Source organism: Pseudochaenichthys georgianus, chromosome 19 (assembly GCF_902827115.2).
Source record: "Pseudochaenichthys georgianus chromosome 19, fPseGeo1.2, whole genome shotgun sequence".
Lineage (NCBI taxonomy): Eukaryota > Metazoa > Chordata > Actinopteri > Perciformes > Channichthyidae > Pseudochaenichthys > Pseudochaenichthys georgianus.
In genome coordinates this window covers 20,183,347-20,203,270 of record NC_047521.1, presented here as the reverse complement: position 1 = coordinate 20,203,270, position 19,924 = coordinate 20,183,347, and the positions used below count along the sequence as shown (strand labels likewise).

Sequence of the window (19,924 nt, the reverse complement as noted above, 5' to 3'; positions counted from 1 at the left end):
CTACGTAGACATTTCAGAATTTGGCGCGACGTATTGACATGTTTGAACGGTGTGCGAGCGAGCAGTTTGATTTGGACACAGCTACTTTCTGAGGCTCTGTTTTGAAGACGGTCTGTCTTTATAACTGGAATATGGTATGTGTGATAAAGTTACTTAACTCCTATTGTAAGGCTAAACTGTCACCTATAGTGTGTTATTTGCTTATACGTTAGCTAGCTAGCTGGTTTATGTTGTTATGTTGTTGACTGGGTCCGCCCTTAATGTTAGCCAACATGTTGTCGAAGTGACATTTGTCAGTAATGGCAGAGAGTAATTTATGTTAACGTTAGCTAAGGCTTTTTATGTAAAGTAGTTGAAATAAATATTAATTAAACTGTGTGATATCAAATGTGCAGTGTTTGTGTGTGTCTATGGGTATATCTAACGTTACGTTACATTCAGTTGTGGAAAGTAACTGAGTACATTTACTAAAGTATTGTAATTTTCTGACATATTTGTACTTTACTTGAGTATTTCGATTTCATGCTACTTTATACTTCTAATGTTGTACATTTCAGAGGCAAATATTGTAATTTTTTCTTCAGTACTTTTGTCTGAACACTCAAATTATTTCTTTACATAATACAAACACACGATATCGATATGCTGGTATGGTATCTTATCTACACAGTATTTAAAGTTTCTATATTTGGTCCACAATGACCAACCATAATACTTAAAGGCGCTTATATGTATAAAAACAGGATAAAATAATAAACCTAATAATATAATATCTATTCTGCATAACGAGTTTTTACTTTTGATACTTGAAGCTCATTTCGCTTATAATATTGTTGTACCTTTGAAATAACTTTTGCACTTTTACTTAAGTAAAGGATCTGAGTACCGAGTAAGTGAGAGACTTTTTTGTACCTTTTAACGCAGATAGCTACCTACTCTATCAGGCTGTATTGATACTGGTATCAGACACTTCTCCAAAACCTGTAAAGCAGGATGTTCAAGATGTCGGATCTCTCTCATGGAAACAAATGAGTGTACCCCAACCAGTTGGACACAAAAAAAAACCCTACTAATTTCTGGTTATTCCGCTTGAGATTTCTTAGCATTCAGATACATTTTAATATGGTAGGTTTTGCTTTGCCTCTGTGGCAAGTTAGTATGATGGATAACTTCTCCCTAACTTTAGCATGAGCAGTGCAAAAGTGCCATTAGTACACTCATGAACTGTCACAAAAGTCTGTCATTGTTTAATGGTTTTCTTTTCAATGTTGCAGCTCACTATTTCCCAAGAAAGGAGCTGAAGGAGTCCCAACACAATGTCCGTGGCTGTGGAAACCTCAGTGTCCAGGATGTCTCTCCCTGTCCCCACCCACTTCTCCCATGCAGAGCAAACCTTCTCCCTCAAAAAACGCCATCTCCCTTTTTCCTCCTCGTCCAATTCCAACTCATCCTACTGTTCCCCTTCCCATCTCTCACACTCTCTGCCCCCGCTGCCGCCATCCAAGGGATGTCCCCCCCTGAGCAGGATGTTCCCCCAGCAGCCCACCCCCTGGACCCCTCTGTCAGGTTCCCTTAGCAAGACTCCCCCTCCGAATGCTGTTTATGATCCCAGCAAACAGCAGTCCTATTTCGATCAATGCTACACTAATTTGGGCCTGCTGGGACGAGGATCTTTCGGAGAGGTCTACAAGGTGAGTAACATTTGTGTGTATATGTTTATAACATTGGGAAATGCTTATACTGAATGATGTTTCATAACTCTTTGAAAAAAGTAAAGACAGCATGTTAAGGAATCATTTTGTGAGGAAGTTGCCTTTAGATACTCAAGTTTAAGACAGTAGACAATAGAGGCAATATAAGGGGACATCTAAGGCGAGGAATGAACGGTCTAATATGAAGATCACAATCTTGTCTGTTTCAACATCTGTGCTGTGTTTTTTTTCTCACAGCAAATCAGAGCTGCTCGATTATGGCAAAAATCATAATCTCGATTATTTGGGTCAATAATTGTAATTGCGATTATTCATTGACTTTGAAAACATCCATTTATTGGAGAAAAAACATTTGAACAGTATGTTTTTAACAGTTGATTACCCTGAACTTTAAGTATAATTCAACTGAAAAACCAAAAAAACAACAAATTATAAATAAAATAAATAGTAATAATAAAACAATAATCGTTTTATTTCGATTACGTTGTTTTCGTAATCGTTGCAAGCCGTAATTGTGATTAAAATACGATTAATTGAGCAGCCCTACAGCAAATACACATTTTAATATCCCTGTAACCCTTACATTCTCACTATGATTATCATTTGGAGATTCCCAGAAGAGAAGTCAAGTCCTCAGCATTTCCTCTATTTTTCTAGGTGAAAAGCAACTTGGACGGTCGCCAGTATGCAGTCAAGCGCTCTGCTCACCGCTTCAGGGGCAACAGTGAGAGGAGCCGGAGCACGAGGGAAGCCAAGAACCACGAGCGCCTCTGTCCTCACCCTCACATCCTCGATTTTGTGGCAGCGTGGGAAGAATGTGGCCGACTGTACATCCAGACAGAGCTCTGCAGCACCAGCCTGCTGCTCCATGCTGAGAACCAGCCTCCTGGACCAGGTCTGAAAGTGAAAATACAACCTATTCAAATGTCCTAATATCTATGTATTTCCTTTTTCAGAAAATGCTCAAATCCACAGATAAATTGACGGTTGTCCTAACATTTCTAATATCCAGATGAGCCTGCAGCATGGGCCTACCTGTGCGACCTCCTCTCAGCTCTGCAGCACTTGCACTCTCTTGGTTTTGTGCATCTGGACCTCAAGCCCGCCAATGTCCTCATCACTGACTCGGGCCGCCTTAAGCTGGCGGACTTCGGGCTGCTGTTTGAGCTCAAAAAGAAGAGCACAGAGGGGAAAGGGAAAGATGACATCCAGGAGGGGGATCCCAGATACATGGCCCCTGAGCTGCTGCGGGGGGAGTATGGGCCAGCTGCAGATGTTTTCAGGTACAAAAGACATACATGAGTAAAATAATATACTTAAATCTGTAAAAAGATGATTTAACTTAATATTGTTGAATCCTTCTCATGTAGTTTGGGTGTTTCTATTCTGGAGCTGGCCTGTAATATGGAAGTTCCCAATGGAGGAGAGGGCTGGCAACAGCTCAGGCAAGGCTGCCTCCCCTCAGAGTTCACCAGTGGTAAGATCCACTCTGTGTAAGGTCTTTATAAACAATTGCATTATCTTTATTTCAATTCTTACTATGTCCATCTGGTCTGCAGGCCTGTCAGCTGAGCTTCAGGCAGTGCTGCGGATGATGTTGGCCCCGGAGCCCTCTGAGAGGCCGACAGTCTCTGAGCTCCTGTCTCTCCCCTCTGTGAGGAAGCACAGGTGGATGAGGCGCATCTATCTCGTGGTGGCAGAGACCACGCTGACCCTGCTCTCCTTCTGTCAGGTAATGTGTCCATGCTAAACACAGCGGCTATAAAGCTATATGGATTATTAATCCGTTTTGTGGGCTCATTTCAGTCCCAAAGGCATCTACAGTTTGTTTCTATTTATTACATATAAAACACATATTGCAAACATGAAATAACAGTTTTCTCAAATGGTGTTTTTCTGGTCTTTTTCTCATAGTTGGCGGTGTGCTTTGGGTGCAGACTGCTGTCCTCACTTCACTTGTCCTTTCTGCCTCACTGGTCAAAGCCGGTTCCCAGCACTCCTCCTAAGGGGAGTTGGGACAAAGATCTGACTCTGCCGCTCAATGCCATGCATGCTGACTCCGGGAGTCCAGAGGACGATGCAGTGTTCCTGTTGGATCAAACCGACGTGGAGCTCTCCCCCACCTTCTCACACAGGTAGAGAATCAAAGCCTGGTTTTTGTGTATGTCTTAGAAATGCCCCGATCAATCTTTCATTTTTCAATCTCATACATCCGTGTTGCACACATATGTTTCATATGATGCGTTTATGAAGCACATGGCAACACAGACAGCGATGTTAAATCACAGAAACACATATATTTTTATGTTGTCAGTGTCAAGTTTTAACAGCTGAATTGTAATTGTTGAAGAAATGTATATACTGTCTATCATACTTCATAATACGTTATAAAGAAAACTGGGAAATGCAAAACATCTGACACAACAGGTCAGACATTTGAAAAGCCTAGAAGACTGCAATCAGTACATCTAAAAAAAACGGTGGTTACTATCCCTCAGTCTGTCTTGACCTGAGTTTGTAATTCCTGTCCTAGCTTGATTTGTATTATTTGCCCCCCACTCCACAGGGTAACATCTAGACTGTCTTTGGACAGCACATCCACTCCTCTGCCAAGATCCCTGAGACACAGCCATCGAAGTCCTGCCCACACCCCCACTCACTCGAACCTGGGGGATTGGTCCTCCTGTAACCTGGCGCAGGCCCCCTTCAGCATCCACTCCAATGGTTCCTGCCACACACTGACACCCAGCATGAGCCCTTTACGCATAGAGCTTTTTGCAGATAGCATGAATGAAAAGTCGACACAGAGCTCACACTCTGTAGCCAACAAGTCCTCGCAGCGACGCAGCTGGATCCGCACAGAGGAGGCTTTACCCCGACCCAACTTTGAACCAAAGAACCTGCTCAGTCTGTTTGAGGACACAACTGTAGAGCCATGATCAAAACACTGCCAGTTTACTTTTAGGGGTAAAGGTGTTTTCACTTTAAAATGTTATGTCAAAGGGAAGTTGTGTTTGAATGTACTATGAACTGCCATTATACCTAAGTCTTACAACAGCTTCTTTTAACGTGTACTTGAAAAAAAGGGTTGAATGTATAATCAGACCTTCAAAGCACTTTTTATGTTTGTGTAAAGGATAATCTGTTGCTGGAATGACAAGTCAGGAAGTATTGTGAATATAAGTTATCATTAGCTTGATGTACTCTTGAGTCATTTACCTCATGAGTCATAGAACATAATAAAAAAAAGAGCGAAACGTAATTTAAACTTCTGTGTGCCGTGTGTGTTTGTTTTTAGATGGCTCAACACGTGTTTCCGTCAGTAACAGACAGTGATGGGATATAAATAAGAAAAAAGCAGATGGATGAATGAATGTACCGCAGATGCACTCTGGATGTTTGCGTACTCACCAGTAGATGGCAGTATCGCACTTCCCGCTGGATGCGAGTTCCCTTAAAACCCGAGGAAGGGAATGCACTGCATGCCCTTTGTACGTTCTTATTATACATCCATGCTTTGTACACAATACACTCACCTATGGACATATTTACTTTTACCAAACATTTTTTTTAGATTTACTGCACTCTCCGACCATTTTATATTGTGGAAAAGCTACATCGATACTGCCAAATGGACTTCCGGTCAGCCCTTTCCTGAAAGAGGAATTTCCGCCGAAGTCTGAATGTAAACAATGAGTGCTCTCCTCTGGATTACTACTAGATAACCTGGGAATCACGAAATACTGCAACAATATTAAACCCGATTACATTAGGTTAAAGGTATGCTGCTTTTTCTTTTATTAATACATGGTTAACATTATACGTTATAGGACCACGTGACGCATTCACTGATCTGTTTCTTCTTTTCGGTCCTAAGGACCAGCCAATAAAGATGTCCGACATTGACTGTCTGAATGCCCGAGTGGAGAAGCTGCTGTGTGAAGCGGTGCAGGAGGTTCTGGAGGTGGTGAAGGAGACGGTGTCAGAGTACCAGGAGAAAACTGCCAGAACACAGAGAGAGAACCAGAGTCTGAAGAGAAAGCTGCAGGAGCTCCAGGAGAAGTTACACCTAGAAAGCAATGGTATATTCAATATCAGGGTCAAGGAATATTGAACTTGTTTGATACAATTGTTGACTGATTTTGTCTTTTTTGTACTTTGTCAACTTTGATTTATGCAGGAACAGTGGCACAACTTTCTCATAGGCCTCTGATCGAGCAGAGACGGAAAGAAAAGTTGGGAGAGGACTTTGAACTCATCACATTTGATAAGGACATTGCTGTAATCTCTCCTTCGTATTCCTTTGAAGACCTTGACAGTGAAGCATCGTTAGCTGCTCCATGTCTCTCCCCTGGAGCCAAGACACACACACATTTAGGTGGCGACGACCTGATCAATTTAAGAGCTCTTCTAACAGAAACTAATAATAGACTGGCAATTTCAAACCATGTAGATCTTAGTGAAAACCAACACAAAATGAAAAGAGAGCCTACATCGGATGAAGACAGCATACACACCACAAATTGCTTTTATGATGATGCAGGTACAAGCACTGCATCCTCACACAGACTACATTCAGAACATCCTCAAGGCCATTCAGTCTCCAGTTTGGAGCAAAATGGCACATCAGAGCCACCATCCCAAAGAGACGACAATACAAACAGTGTTAGTGCAAAAAAACAACACACCAATCACACAATAGCAGTCCCTTCAGGCTCAAGAGTGTTCCACAGAAATGACAGAAAACATTACTCCTGCTTGCTCTGTGGTCGCACGTTCAGACACGCGGGTGACTACAAGAAACACAACAGGGTGCACACGGGGGAGAAGCCGTACTGCTGCTCGGTGTGCGGGAAACGCTTCAGTCAGTCCGGCTACCTGACCGTGCATCAGCGCTTCCACACAGGAGAGAAGCCGTTCGCCTGCACTCACTGTGACAAAAGCTTTAGTCACTCTAGTAACCTGAAGAAACACCAGCAAACTCATCTGTGAGGCTGCTAATGCCAGACTTTCTTCAAACATAGGTTTTTATAATTTAGAGCTGGACAATAAGAAAGTGTTTCTGCAGAAAGAGTGTTAAATAGAAGTATGTTTGTGCCTCCTTTACAAAGACATGTATCTTATTGTTGTACAATAGGGCCTATGTCAACTTTGAAGTATCAAACACACTTTCTTATTTCCTACAATTCCTGCCATGCTGCTGTTTGTCTCATTTCCAAATCAAATGAAAGTATGGTTCTTCTTGGTGAAGTGTGGTGTATTGCCAATAAAATTACTTTATAATGATCCAACAAATCTGAATCCCTCAAGTAAAACCAAACATTGTTAACCTAAAAACTAGATTTAGCATGCTAGCAAGCTACTGGTGTTTATTGTTTACAGTCATACTACTGTAATGTAATGTACAGTTTAGTTTGCTCTACTTCAACATGTTGTTCTCAGGTTTTGTTGTGACTGATAGGAGTGCTTTTTTTAAACGTGTATACTTGTGTTATTGGCTGAATGATCGATGTAACAGGACATAATAAAGATTTGTATCTGAGTTGATTGAATAATTCAATATAAGGTGAATTGCTCGAGGCCAGATTTCAAGTTAATAAGATTTATTAGTGGTGTGCAAATTAATAAATGTATAGAACTCGGCATTTTATTTTGAAAATCACCTCACATCGGATGTAAGTCATCGCTTCCGGAAGTAGCGAGTTATCGCGTTGTTTCTTTCAGATTGGTGCCTTCTAGTATTGTTGACAATGTTCGTTTAATTTGTATTACAAGTTAACTTATCTGGAAATAACCTACACGTCTTGCTAACACAGTAGCCATATGACGTTTTTTGGAAGGGAAAACGATAGAGGAAACGTACGGAGCTAATGTAGCTAACGTTAGCTACCTGACAACGACTAGCCTCAGGTACAGCTTCCTAAACATAAGCTTAACTAGGGAACGGAAAGTGGTTTACATTTGTATTAACACTTGTTGGAATATCTTTGCATTGATTTACATTTAAAATAACTTCAAACTCTTAACTACTGTTGAACTAAACAGTACTGACTGAGTGTAACTTGGCAAACATTTCACTGTGATTAATATAATGTTTCAGCACCAGCCTATAAACTGCACAAATGTACCACTAAACTATCTATAATTCAACAACATAGCCATTCATGTAAATGGTTTGAAACCTTACAAAAATAGGCCAAAATAGTACAAACGAAAATAAAAGTTTGTTATCAAGAGTAACATGTATTAGCTATACGCAGCATTTTCACAACGTAGCATAGATGTATGATTTCGATATGATTATTCATTTAAAATGATTTCGATCAACACAAATATTGGTATATTTAGAAATATATTATGTTTCTCTGGTTTAATACACCAATACAGTTGACAAGTATATCACTTGGAGCTGTAGGAAGGAGAGTTGTTACACAGCAGGGCTTGTGAAACAGTTCTTATACATTATTTAGCTAAATGAGTTGTGAACAACTCCTTTTGCAAGGGTTTATGCATGAGCAGTCCTTTCTTACCTTGAGTCTTTTCTAGTTTCAGGATGTCGAAGCTTGAACGTCTAAACGCTCGTGTGGCCAAGCTCCTGACTGAAGCGGTGCAGGAGGTTCTGGAGGTGGTGAAGGAGACGGTGTCAGAGTACCAAGAGAAAACTGCCAGAACACAGAGAGAGAACGAGAGCCTGAAGAGGAAGCTGCAGGAGCTCCAGGAGACCATAACAAAAGAGAGAATAGGTTGGATTTCCTTGAATTGTTATAGACGCATTCATATTTCACTGGTTTAATTGTAAAGTAATTGATGAGTTACTTATATAAATAATAACAGTGTTTTTTTGTGTGCTGATTTCCTAGATGTCTTACCTACAAGTTGTCCGTTGCCTGACGAAAAAGAAGACGCTCAAAATCAAAAGCAGGATTTGGGGCTTTCTTTGAGGCAGGACTCAGACCCACCTCTCGCAGAGCAAAAACAGACAATCGTCCACACAAATGAACAAAATGTGAAGCAGGAATCGCAACAACAGGAGAGCTACGACAACACTGAATTACAAACTGAATCCAACTCAACGCAAACAACAGAACATTGCCTAGTACAACCAGAGGAGGTGGCACACATTATAGAGGAAGCAGTGACTGTTCAGACATTGCACAATGAAAACGGAGACCTCAGTGCAGTCACATCCTATAACGTGTGCACCCCTCACTCCAGCACTTCACTCGAGGCAAACCTGGCAGTTATCAAAAGAGAGTTAGAACTAACAGAGTGCACAACAACAGGACCACCATCTCTTCCAGAACAACATAGCGGTGTGGATTTAAGCAGCAACTCTTCTCGCCAGAACTCTGCTGAAACGCATCGGCCACAAGCTAGTGCTGAAACTAAAGGACACGTCTTTGTCCACTCAAATCATGCCATACAAAGGAGGCATGGCTTCGCAAAACCCAACAGGGGTGCGTTCGATGGGAGAAAAAGCCGCATGGAGCACTTCAGGGGAGAAGAATCTCACCTGTGTGTTGTGTGTGGAAAGACATTCAGCAGAGAGGGGAACCTGAGAATCCACCAGCGGTGTCATACGGGAGAGAAGCCGTATGGGTGCATTCAGTGTGGGAGACGTTTCAGTCAGGCGGGAGACCTGAAAAAACACAAGAGGGTCCACACGGGGGAGAAACCGTACTACTGCAGCCAGTGTGGGAAGAGCTTCAGCCGGGGGGAGAATCTGAAAAGACATCAGAAGATCCACATTGGAGAGATACTACAGTTACAGCAAGTGTGGAGGGAGCAACAGCAATGATTTGTATATAAGACTTCAATGAGCACGCTTACCATGTAGAACTCGTTAAGAAGCCACTTTTAAATCTTTTTGCTATCATGATGATGATTCTACAGCTTTACAGATAGAGATGCACTGATATAATTATTAATAATGGAATCGAGACAGCTTGGACCTAAAGCAACTACTAAATGTAAGCAACACTAAATATAGAAAATATGTATATTATGACACTTTTGGCATTATGATCATACTTTGTACACAGGGCAATTATACCAATATGACAATTATTGTACACGTGGCAATGCTGAGAAGAACAAAACCCCAAAGGGCAGGTTCAATCTTATAAGATGACAATGTGTTGTTAAGTGTCACACCTCTTTTACACAGAAGGAGTTGTCTCATGTCAAATTAATGCTAAACACAATTGTTGATACTTTTTATTCAAATCTGTTGTCATTTAATTTGCCTGGTTTTATAGAATGATGGACGCTTGTTGTATGCTGGATTATATTTATTGCAAATGCATCTGGGTATGTAGTGAAAAATCCAGCAAAAGGGAGAATGCACAGCAAAAATAATAAATGTATTTATTATCACCAAGAAGGCTCAGTGATTGACTGAAGTTCTCCACACGACTTGTTCAGTCGAAAGCGTGTCGAAGTGGTATAGGTACAGGTACAGGTGTATTCATACAAATAATAACACAAACATCAGCTTGCACCCCCCCCTTGATGTATGTCATAAGCCTTGAGTAATAGTATAAGGCTAGAATGTGTGAGAAATGATAAGATGCATCTACTTTTTTCACGGAGCAAGCAAGCAATACACACCATTGACTCACAGCCAAAAACTGCATTTCAACATCACATGGTGGCATCTGAGAAACCACAGGCCTTAAATAAATTATATTTGAAACTATAGTAGGCCTATGTATAGTACTTTAAATGTGTGCATCAACAGTCCAATTAAAAAAGACCAAACATAGAGGCACAATGCCCAAGTTTTGTTGCTTTCTTTTATCATGTATGGATATTTATATTGTATTTATTTGCCATTTATCCTCAATGTCTGTACACTTGCTCTTAGAAAATGTATTCAAATGTTTAACAAATGTCCATTTTTCTTAACATAATAATAATACAGGACCTGCTTTGGTACATTTCTGTACTAATTAAAAAGTGTAAATAAACCAATCCAGTTGATACAGGTACTAAGAGGCACTTATAGGCGCCACAGAGGTCTGCCTCCACACTTTCTGACCGGTGATGCAGACTTACTTTTATAAATGGTAGTTAAACTAATACACTTTATTCTCTAATGAAAATCACCATGGCAACAATATCTATGGGCATGGTAATGTACCTATTGATGAACCAAGTGCTTAGATTTGAAAGTTAGAGCCTCCAAATCATATAGGCTACTAATTGTGTTGATTTTTACGTGAAATAATAAGTGAGCGTATTGTTGAACTAGCCTCTTGAACAGGCAGTGCTCTGATGTTGACGTGGAGCTGCCTCACCTCACCTGACCTACCAGGAAGTGATTTATTTGACACACAGCCAGGAGGAAACTGAAGCAGCCAGAGTTGCACACAGAGAAAGGTGAGTAAACAAAATTAATGTGGAAGTGAAAATCAATGTGGTACCGCACTTTCTCTCAAGCTAAAGTTAACCAAAATGACGAAATGATACCGGAATTCATGAGTCAGTTGTTAGTGTTATCGTGCAGAGACGTAGCACGGGTTGTAAAAGACGCTACCGCCTTAAAACAGTTTGCGAGTTATTAATGGCGGTCCCTTTGGCATGTGTCCAAATTAATATACTATATATTTAACGTTGTATTGCCTGTTTTTCAAAAGTATAACATTATTGATTTACACGGAGAATGAGTTAATTTTTCCCTACGGTCGGAAGCTTACTGTTTTACAGTTAATATTAGTTCTCTATTTACAGAAACATATAAATGAGGAAGTAGGCTTATTGTAGTTTTGTCCTTGTTGCAGGTTCAGGCCAAAGCAGCCTGTGATGTTGAAATGAAGTTTGATGAAAAAGTGATCAGCTATTTTGAATCTTGCACCTCACCAGTGGACAAAGAAGGGTATCTCTCTAAGAAGGTATGTCACTTTAGTAAAACAAATACCCACATTTTTTAAATCATTAACTAAAGTTCAATAAGGTTTAAAAAAAAAAAACACACCCATCAATAAACACTTTAAAACATTAGCTTCGTAACTTTATTTGTAGGCGCCTTTCTGGTAAAGTGGGGATACACAGGGAACAACATACATTGCTAAACTTTAAAAATGTTAAAAAAGAACAATGAAATCACATAAAGCGCTTCAATTTATTTTTGAATGCTTTTAATCAATACAGCTTTCAAAACAATGCCATATTTCAAATTTCTAGGCACATATAAAAAAGATAAATCTACTTTTTGGGGGGATTTCATAAAACAATCTGTACATTTTAACTTCCCTGTTGGCTTCTTATTTCCTCACACTGTTATGCAAGAAATTGAGTGAGTAAGCTATTTATAAACGAGTCAGTCAGCTGCAGATGTCACAATTGTCTCACAGGGCGAAAGAAAGACTTCCTATCACAAGCGCTGGTGCGTGCTGAAGGGGAACCTCCTTTTCTACAAGGACCGGCCAGCGGACCGGGACCTGACGGGCGTGATTGTTCTGGAGGGCTGCACTGTCCAGCTGTGCGAGTCCGAGGAACAGTTTGCCTTCTCGCTGGTGTGGAGCGATCCGGGCCTGCGGACGTACAAGTTTTCTGCCGAGGACCAGGCGAGTCAGGAGAGCTGGATCAAAGCCCTGCTGTCGGCCAACCACAACTACCTGACCCTGCTGGTGATGGACCTGGAGAAGAAGTACAGAGGTGAGAGGCAGAGTGTGTGTCTTTGTGTTTTGAGGAGTGAGTGAAAGAGAGCTGCCTTTGTTCTGGAGAGCAGCTTCTCTGTTTACAGCCTCCACATAACAATGCATGTACGTTGTGGTCAATAATATGCAAACATTATAAACTCTTAACGTCAGCAGGGAAGGGTCAGGTTACTTTGAAATGTACAGTTACTTATTATAGATTACATGTTGACCTTTTAACATGAGTTATTTATTCCACTGCTGAAAAAAAGTAAACAAACTTGAGTACTTTCGGATTACTTCAATGAAAATAGTGCACCTTTATATTAAAACAATTAAAGCAGTTACAGAAATTTGAGTTCCACTATTATCCTTTTTTATTAATTTAGTTAGTTTTAGTTATTGTTTACAGTTTGGTACAGAAAAGCTCACATGGAGGACTTTGCTCTTGTAACACAAGGTATGTGCCCTAACAAAAACATTCCATGAATTGTTCATGTCAATTCTTGGTAAGCCGAACAGTAAGGCCGGTCTTTTGATTTTGCAGCCTTGCCAGTAATAAAGTTTCCTCTAAAATACAAGATACCACAATAAACAAACACAACTCCTCTACAAAAATAGCACAGTGTAGTGTAAGCAGCTAATGTGTTGTTTGTGTATTTATCTGTTTGTCTTTGCTCTTTTCTCAGATGCATTAGTCGAGTTCCCCAATGAACCAACCAACCCTTTCACCATGCCACATTTCAACACCGCAGAAGCCTTTCAGGGCGCACAGTCTTCAGCGGTACCTTCGTTTCCAGCTGCAGGTGTAGCAGCGGGAGCCGGTCTGAGCTCCAATCAGATGCTCCAAGCTCCGACCCTTTCCTCCAGATCAGCCAATAAAAGATCTCCAAAACTGTGGCCTAAGAGGAGTGCGAATGTGGTGCCTGTGAACACTCCTGCTGCAGCGGTAGGGGAGTGGTTAGGGGTCTGTTTAAGCACCAAGGACGAATTTATCCAATTACATGAGGATTTTGGAAAAGAGGTGAAGGAACTGATTGCTGATTGGTCAAAAAGGGGACGAGGTGAAGAAGCAGCTGGGGTTGAAAACTTAATTGATTTCGGATAAGTGTGAAGTGCATACAGTGTAAACCTTAACATTTGATTTTAATGTGTGTTTGCATTGCAAAGGTTTTATGTAAATAGGTTTTAAAGCTGCAACAATTTTTATTTAGATATATTTTTATATATTTGTTGTTTAAGGGCTTATTTTTTTACTTATATCATCGAGTCAATAAATGATTTCTACTGTTCTGTGGTGTTGTTGTTGTTGTTGTTGTTGTTGTTGTTGCTTTAACACATACTGAAAATGTGGCCTCTTTTTAATTGATCTATATATGTAATCTAAAGTCCTTATTGTATACATACATCTTCCTTTATAAGTCGTTGAACTAAGAACAATACCAGACAAGTTTAATGTTATATGATAGTAGAAAATGTAAAACAACAATTTAAATAAGTGAATACCTGCACCTTAATTTAGAACGGCAACAAAGACCTGCATTCGTGTCCTGTTACCAGAAATGAATCTATACCTGCCAGCCAATCAGAATCAAACGTTTTCTATGGCCTTTAAACTATATTTAGGATCAGGACAGACAAAACAAGACATTCACACATCACGTCAATCATCAGGGTATAACATGTTTTGATATTACTCAGAACTGAGTCTCTTTACCGATGCCATAATGATCAAAAGCTTTTCAGAAATATAAACATGCGACACACAACAAATCACAAATAAGCATCATTATGACTTTTAGTCATAAGTTGCGAGAGAAATAAAGGATTTCTGATTCTGACCGCATAACGACCCAACTGATGACAGCTTTTTGCAAGTGTTTAATACCAAATTGAGGTTTGACACCAAGCTCTGTTATGAAGCAATCACATGTCATTGATCACCTTCAAACCCCCTATGTCTATATACCAGGGACTTAAAGTTCCAATCCACTTTGACTTCAAAGCAGCCCAGTGACCGTGTGGGTATAAAAAGGGCCGACAGTTGTAGGGATGCAAAGCTGGCCAAGAAGGGCGAAGTCTGTCACATTTTAGAAGAGTCCAAATGGCTGAGAAAAAGAATGGCGGGGGGAGTCAGCGCTATTTCAGTCTCTACAGCTGCCTTGTTTTATGGTCTTTCACAGAGCTTGGTCTCTTTCTCCCTCTGTCACCTTCAAGCCCATACTTGAAGGGGCTGCATGCAGCCTTTTTTCCATGAAGGATTCAACTTCTGCTTCTCTTTCTTCTGATTTTAAATAGTTAATTGTTCAGATATCAACACCGGATCAAAAGGAAGAGGCACATTGGGTCCTTATACCAACGTATAGAGTATCGCCTCATGCGGGTGCTATTTCCCAATACATACCGTATAGCTGTACATTGGCATGATTGATAGCAGGCCACGGAGCTCATATATGGAGTTCAGTGGGTGGGCCACCGTCCTCCTGTCCTGAAGCAACTATACTGGGAACCAACCCAAATTAGTGCAGCCAGGGTGGGAAAGCTTCTTATTTACTTCAATCTTCATTTGGTGTTTCTCAGATATGATTTATTGTCACAGAAACAGAAATGAACAGGTCCTCCAAAGATATGAAATACTAGAACATGCTTCTCTGGCATGTGCGATGAAACCGGATAAGTGTTTTCTGCCAAAATGTGAACTTCATTTTGTTTTTTCTTACTGTGTTGGGCTTTTTGTACCAATGCATGAACCTGCATGCCATCTCTAGAAGCTATTCCAAAACAAATAGTACATGAAAGTTATACAGACAGTATTTTCCTGAAGTATTTCCTGCCACATGAGTCAGTATTGCAGGACTGTTTATATTTCTCATTGATGCAAGGTCAGAGTCTGTAGAGAGCTGGTAGTCGCGTGTCACTGCTGGAGCCGGACCAAAGCTCATCAGCCAACTGTTTTCAAGTTTCGTGACTGTTAATAAACCTGGCTGTCCACTACTGCTCTGGTAGTAAGATCAAACCTCACAGTAAACCTATCCTTTAGCAGGTGATGACTTCAGGATATGCCACCCACGAGTACCTGTTGCCACCTAGAGCAGCTTGAGGCTGCTAATTACCGCTAATCCTATCTGTTTGAGTGTGTGTGTGTGTGTGTGTGCGCGCGCGTGCATGTGTGTGCGCGCGTGCATGTGTGTGTGTGTGTGTGTGGACTAGCATTACTATACTTGTGGGGACCTAAATCTGTTTACATCACGTGTGGGGACTCGCCTCCCTTATGGGGACAAATTGGAGGTCCCCATGAGGGGAATCATTAATTTTAGGGTGAAAACTTGGTTAGGGTTAGGGTTAGGGTAAGGTTAAGGGTAAGGGTAAGGGTTAGGGTTAGGGTTAGGCATGTGTTGGTTATGGTTAAGGTTAGGATAAGTCTCTAGGAAATGCATGTAAGTCAATGTAATGTCCCCTGAAGTGATGTATACATGGTATGTGTGTGTGTGTGTGTGTGTGTGTGTGTGTGTGTGTGTGCACGTGCGTGCGTGCGTGTGCGTGTGTACTGTGTGTACTGTGTGTACTGTGTGTACTGTGTGTATGTATATCGAGGGATTAAAGCAACAGACACTGGGTTTTGATCTGGTTATAAAAGAAACAAAAATAGCCACAACAAAGACTCTCAGGAAAAAGAAGAGGAGAAATCCTGGGGTTGATGGGTTGAGTGTCAGCATTTCCTGTCAGTAAGTTTAGCCATATTAGTCCACAGATGACAGCAAAGTCACTCCTGTGTGTTGGCATTGAATTCACCTCATTCCAAGACTCCTGGGACCTATTTTGAAACATCGGTAAACCGACCCGTCCCCGCCACCTCTTTGCTCCTCCCTCTTTCTCTTACTTTCCCTCAGCTCTGTTTTCCTGCCAAACCTGATGGTGTGGCTAAAGTTAGCCCCCCTTGGGCTAGTATATAAGGCTCCTAGGGTGGGATGCTTACATGTCAGTCACACAGGCTTTCCGTAGGCTTCTCTTCTTGACCACCAACAACCCCTAAAAACTTGAGAGATGGTGAGTGTGGCCATGTTCCTTGGAAGAGCAGTCTCTAGGACATCTAGGATGATGAGATGAAAGCATCACTGATACATTTGCGATCTGGATTACCAACAGCCCATGAAGCAGTCTCTTGAGCTGAGCATCCCAGAATTTGGATTTGGACCCAGTCTTAACTTTTATCTCAAGTCTTTATTTAACATCTCAAACCTTAACCATGAAGAAATACTAAAATAAATGTTTTTTAGGAGCATTGGCTTATTATAATAGTCAAGAAAGGCATTATTTTGTCCTTGAACCCTAATTGGGTGATAGATTCAATATTGATAGATTTCCTTTATAGGAAACTAACTTTCTTCACACTTTGTGATGCAAATATGTTGTAAAAATATACCAGATACAGTGATTTTGACTTTTATTTGTAGCATTCTTTCGTTGCTCTTAGCCCCAAGTGGGATGTAGAAGTTACTGAAACAAACAATTTAAGACTCTATATTTTTTTTAATCAGGGCATCATTGGCAGCCTTTTAATTTGTTTTGCTAAGATCACTGTTGGGTTGATGTTCTGTCTAAAGTGTATTTACCTTTTATCTCCCAGGCACCCAAGAAGGCTAAGAGGAGGCAGCAGCAGCAGGGAGAGGGTGGATCCTCCAATGTGTTCTCCATGTTTGAGCAGAGCCAGATCCAGGAGTACAAGGAGGTAAGATTTTCTTCATCACATCTCACATACTTTAAAGATTTCTAGTCAAAATTGAGGTTCTCTCTCAGCCATGTGGGAAAAGGGACATGTTGTACTCTGCAAGGACATCATGTATATCAGCTGACCTTGGTGGTAAGTGAGGAAGCTATAGGCTGGATCAGCTGGTTGTAGGAAAGCAAGAAGTACCAGGAAGGACAGTAAATCTCAGTTTTTTTTTTGACAATGACAGCAGCTATCTCTCCATTGGAGTAGCTCAGAAATCCTGCTCGGAGACTGAGAAACACACACTCAGTGACCCCACTGGAATGCTGCCCAACAGCTGGTGGACAGTCATGTTGATCAGAGCAGGAAGGAGGGGCTCATGGTAGAAAGAACAAGACAGAATTTGAGGTCGTAACATTTAGCAGGCTCTGCGTATAAATAAAAAAGGAACAATATGTTTTTTTTAAACCTTAAGAAAGTTTACCTAAATAGTCAAAAATGTGGCACCATTCAGACATTTGTGTTGCTGTTATTATAGCACAACAATATTATCTGGGATGTTCGTCTGTAGAAGGTATGACGACAAGTTTTGGTCATGTCAGTCTAGCTACTGTTACCAAGAATACAATGGAGACAGTAGCTGAAATAACATTGGGTACAGGGTCATCACATTTGGTCACAAGGGAAACATAGAGAAGGGGGGGGGGGGGCGACAGCTGTAATCAATACCTTCTCCTTAAATGTCGCAATGGGCTCGTCTGCCATTCCGAGACCATTTTAACACCTTAGAAAGACAAGTGGCCGACCAGCTGCCAAGTCCCAAAAGGTTTTCAATGCCATCTTTGGTTTCACTGGGTGCTACGCCCAGCTATGCGGGGGACAAGAGGTGGAGAACGACTCCACATTTACACGTTTGTTTTGGCAGGCTATCTCACGCACATAATGATCATAAGCAAGTCTTATGACGGCTACTTGTGAGAAATGTGAGGAGCGTTTTGGCAAGCCGCAATGAATCACTTACATTTTTATTTACGCCCAGTGACTGACCTCTACTCTCCCGGCAGGCTTTCACAATCATTGACCAGAACAGGGATGGCATCATCAGCAAGGACGATCTCAGGGACGTGCTCGCCACCATGGGCCAGCTGAATGTGAAGAATGAGGAGCTCGAGGCCATGGTGAAGGAGGCCAGCGGCCCCATCAACTTCACCGTCTTCCTGACCATGTTCGGCGAGAAGCTGAAGGGTACGTTGACACAAAGGCCCAACACTTTGCTTTCTACATTTATTCCCCCACATGCTTCATATCTTTCTCTATTTAGGGATTGTTTTTAAGTTTTATAACTTATCGGCTTCTTTTGCTATTAGGTGCTGACCCCGAGGACGTTATCGTATCTGCCTTCAAGGTCCTGGACCCCGAGGCCACTGGCTCCATCAAGAAGGAATTGTAAGGGCTTTTACTTTTAAATCAGTGTCTATCGCAGCAGCTCTTATTGGTATAATCAAGAAATCTTATATTCAATTTTCTCAATTTTCCCTTTCCAGCCTTGAGGAGCTTCTGACCACCCAGTGCGACAGGTTCACCGGAGAGGAGGTGAGCTGATCCGTCTTTGTCTTTGCCCATACTCACGTTCTGTCTGTTGTTGTCTAGGGTTTTAAGAAATGTCTTTTAATCTTTCCTGCAGATGACCAACCTGTGGGCCGCTTTCCCCCCGGATGTGGCTGGCAATGTAGACTACAAGAGCATCTGCTACGTCATCACCCACGGAGAGGAAAAGGAAGAGTAAATTTCACCTATTCCAACATCTCTACCTCCGTTCAAACCCGTATCTGACCTACCAACATACTCACTCCCCTCCTCTCCGACGACGTGGCCTCCTTGCACACTTCCTCTCCCCTGGCCATCTCTTTCCGCTTGCCAGCTCACTACGAAAAGACTTGTTTCCTTTAACAACATACTAAGTGAGAGGAATGATGGCAGTGGAGTTGTTTGTGTGTGAGTAAACAGGAGGACATGGGATTATTTTCAATAAAAATAATCTTGTGACACTGAAACCTTTCTCTCTATCTCTGTCCCTGCCTTTCTTCCTCCTTCTTTTCCCCCATCACTCGCTCTGTCCTTCTGCGTTGGGGCAAGCAGTGCATGCATCACACCTCCATGCAGAGTGTATGCATATGCAGTCCAGTGTGTAGAGCGGTCAATCGAAAGTGTCTCTTGAGTGCTATGGTGCATGTCAACTACTTGAAACAAGGAAAAGGAAAGTCTGCAAGTCTCAACCTGAAACAGAGTGTTTCGTGGATTCGTCCTTGTGTTTGCAATAGAGAGGGGCGCACAGTAAAAGAGTAGGAGTACTTTACTATAATAGATTGCCTACCCTCCTCTTTTTAATCGGGTCTCTCCCTCTCTTAAACACGGGTATGAAAGGAAAAGTTGCAGTGAAAAATGGTAAAGCATGTCTTGTAAATAGAGACAGAGATGGTGAAAGGCTGGTGAGTGGAAGGCAGGAAAAGAAATGAACAAACATAAAATGTCTTTGTATTTGACTCTTCTTCCTCCCTCTCACTGCAGTTTCTCTCCTGTTGTCGCAATTGTGTCTGTAACAAATAAAGAAGTACAAATAAAAACAATATCTTTTGTACGACGCTGTGTCTGTTGGTTTAAGTGGGACATTATAAATGTTTGGATGGGGAACTTTTAAAAGGATTTCCCAATTATGGATTGGTCAAAACTTAGTGAGATAGCTCAAACATATCATAAGGAATTGCAATAAAGCAAAGAGGTGTAGGGAAAAAACAAAAGCAATAAAGTAAAGAATAAGGGAAAAAAGGATACAAATAAATAATGGATATTATTTCAATAAA

General features: G+C 41.3%; 4 protein-coding genes and 1 long non-coding RNA gene across 6 annotated transcripts; 4 read left to right on the top strand and 1 right to left on the bottom strand.

The window, feature by feature from the left end:
- The first annotated feature begins 47 nt into the window (after positions 1-47).
- pkmyt1 (protein kinase, membrane associated tyrosine/threonine 1) lies at positions 48-5,677 on the top strand. The gene is made up of 9 exons (XM_034107731.2): positions 48-134; positions 1,275-1,691; positions 2,370-2,607; positions 2,725-2,995; positions 3,083-3,189; positions 3,272-3,444; positions 3,627-3,847; positions 4,279-5,492; positions 5,590-5,677. Exons 2-8 carry the CDS (start codon positions 1,317-1,319, stop codon positions 4,649-4,651), a joined length of 1,758 nt encoding a protein of 585 aa, XP_033963622.1. The 5' UTR covers positions 48-134; positions 1,275-1,316; the 3' UTR covers positions 4,652-5,492; positions 5,590-5,677.
- On the bottom strand, positions 5,487-8,673 carry LOC117464958 (uncharacterized). Of its 2 annotated transcripts, none has more exons than XR_004554137.2 (3): positions 8,582-8,673; positions 8,243-8,331; positions 5,487-5,781 (listed from the first exon to the last, which is right to left on the bottom strand). It is a non-coding gene; the product is annotated as an uncharacterized lncRNA (long non-coding RNA). The 2 variants fall into 2 exon arrangements; XR_004554136.2 differs by having other exon boundaries at positions 8,243-8,374; positions 8,582-8,671.
- LOC117464949 (zinc finger protein 436-like) lies at positions 8,266-10,446 on the top strand. Its single transcript, XM_034107737.2, has 2 exons — positions 8,266-8,455; positions 8,573-10,446. Exons 1-2 carry the CDS (start codon positions 8,266-8,268, stop codon positions 9,508-9,510), a joined length of 1,128 nt encoding a protein of 375 aa, XP_033963628.1. The 3' UTR covers positions 9,511-10,446.
- Positions 10,447-10,957: 511 nt separating this feature from the next.
- Positions 10,958-13,644, top strand: LOC117464955 (sesquipedalian-1-like). Its single transcript, XM_034107746.2, has 4 exons — positions 10,958-11,093; positions 11,495-11,605; positions 12,068-12,371; positions 13,042-13,644. The coding sequence occupies exons 2-4, from the start codon at positions 11,525-11,527 to the stop codon at positions 13,458-13,460; spliced, it is 804 nt and encodes a 267-aa protein (XP_033963637.1). The 5' UTR covers positions 10,958-11,093; positions 11,495-11,524; the 3' UTR covers positions 13,461-13,644.
- A 2,647-nt stretch (positions 13,645-16,291) lies between these two features.
- Positions 16,292-19,690, top strand: mylpfb (myosin light chain, phosphorylatable, fast skeletal muscle b). Its single transcript, XM_034107747.2, has 6 exons — positions 16,292-16,399; positions 16,980-17,081; positions 18,128-18,308; positions 18,431-18,509; positions 18,608-18,656; positions 18,748-19,690. The coding sequence occupies exons 1-6, from the start codon at positions 16,397-16,399 to the stop codon at positions 18,847-18,849; spliced, it is 516 nt and encodes a 171-aa protein (XP_033963638.1). The 5' UTR covers positions 16,292-16,396; the 3' UTR covers positions 18,850-19,690.
- The last annotated feature ends 234 nt before the right edge of the window (positions 19,691-19,924 follow it).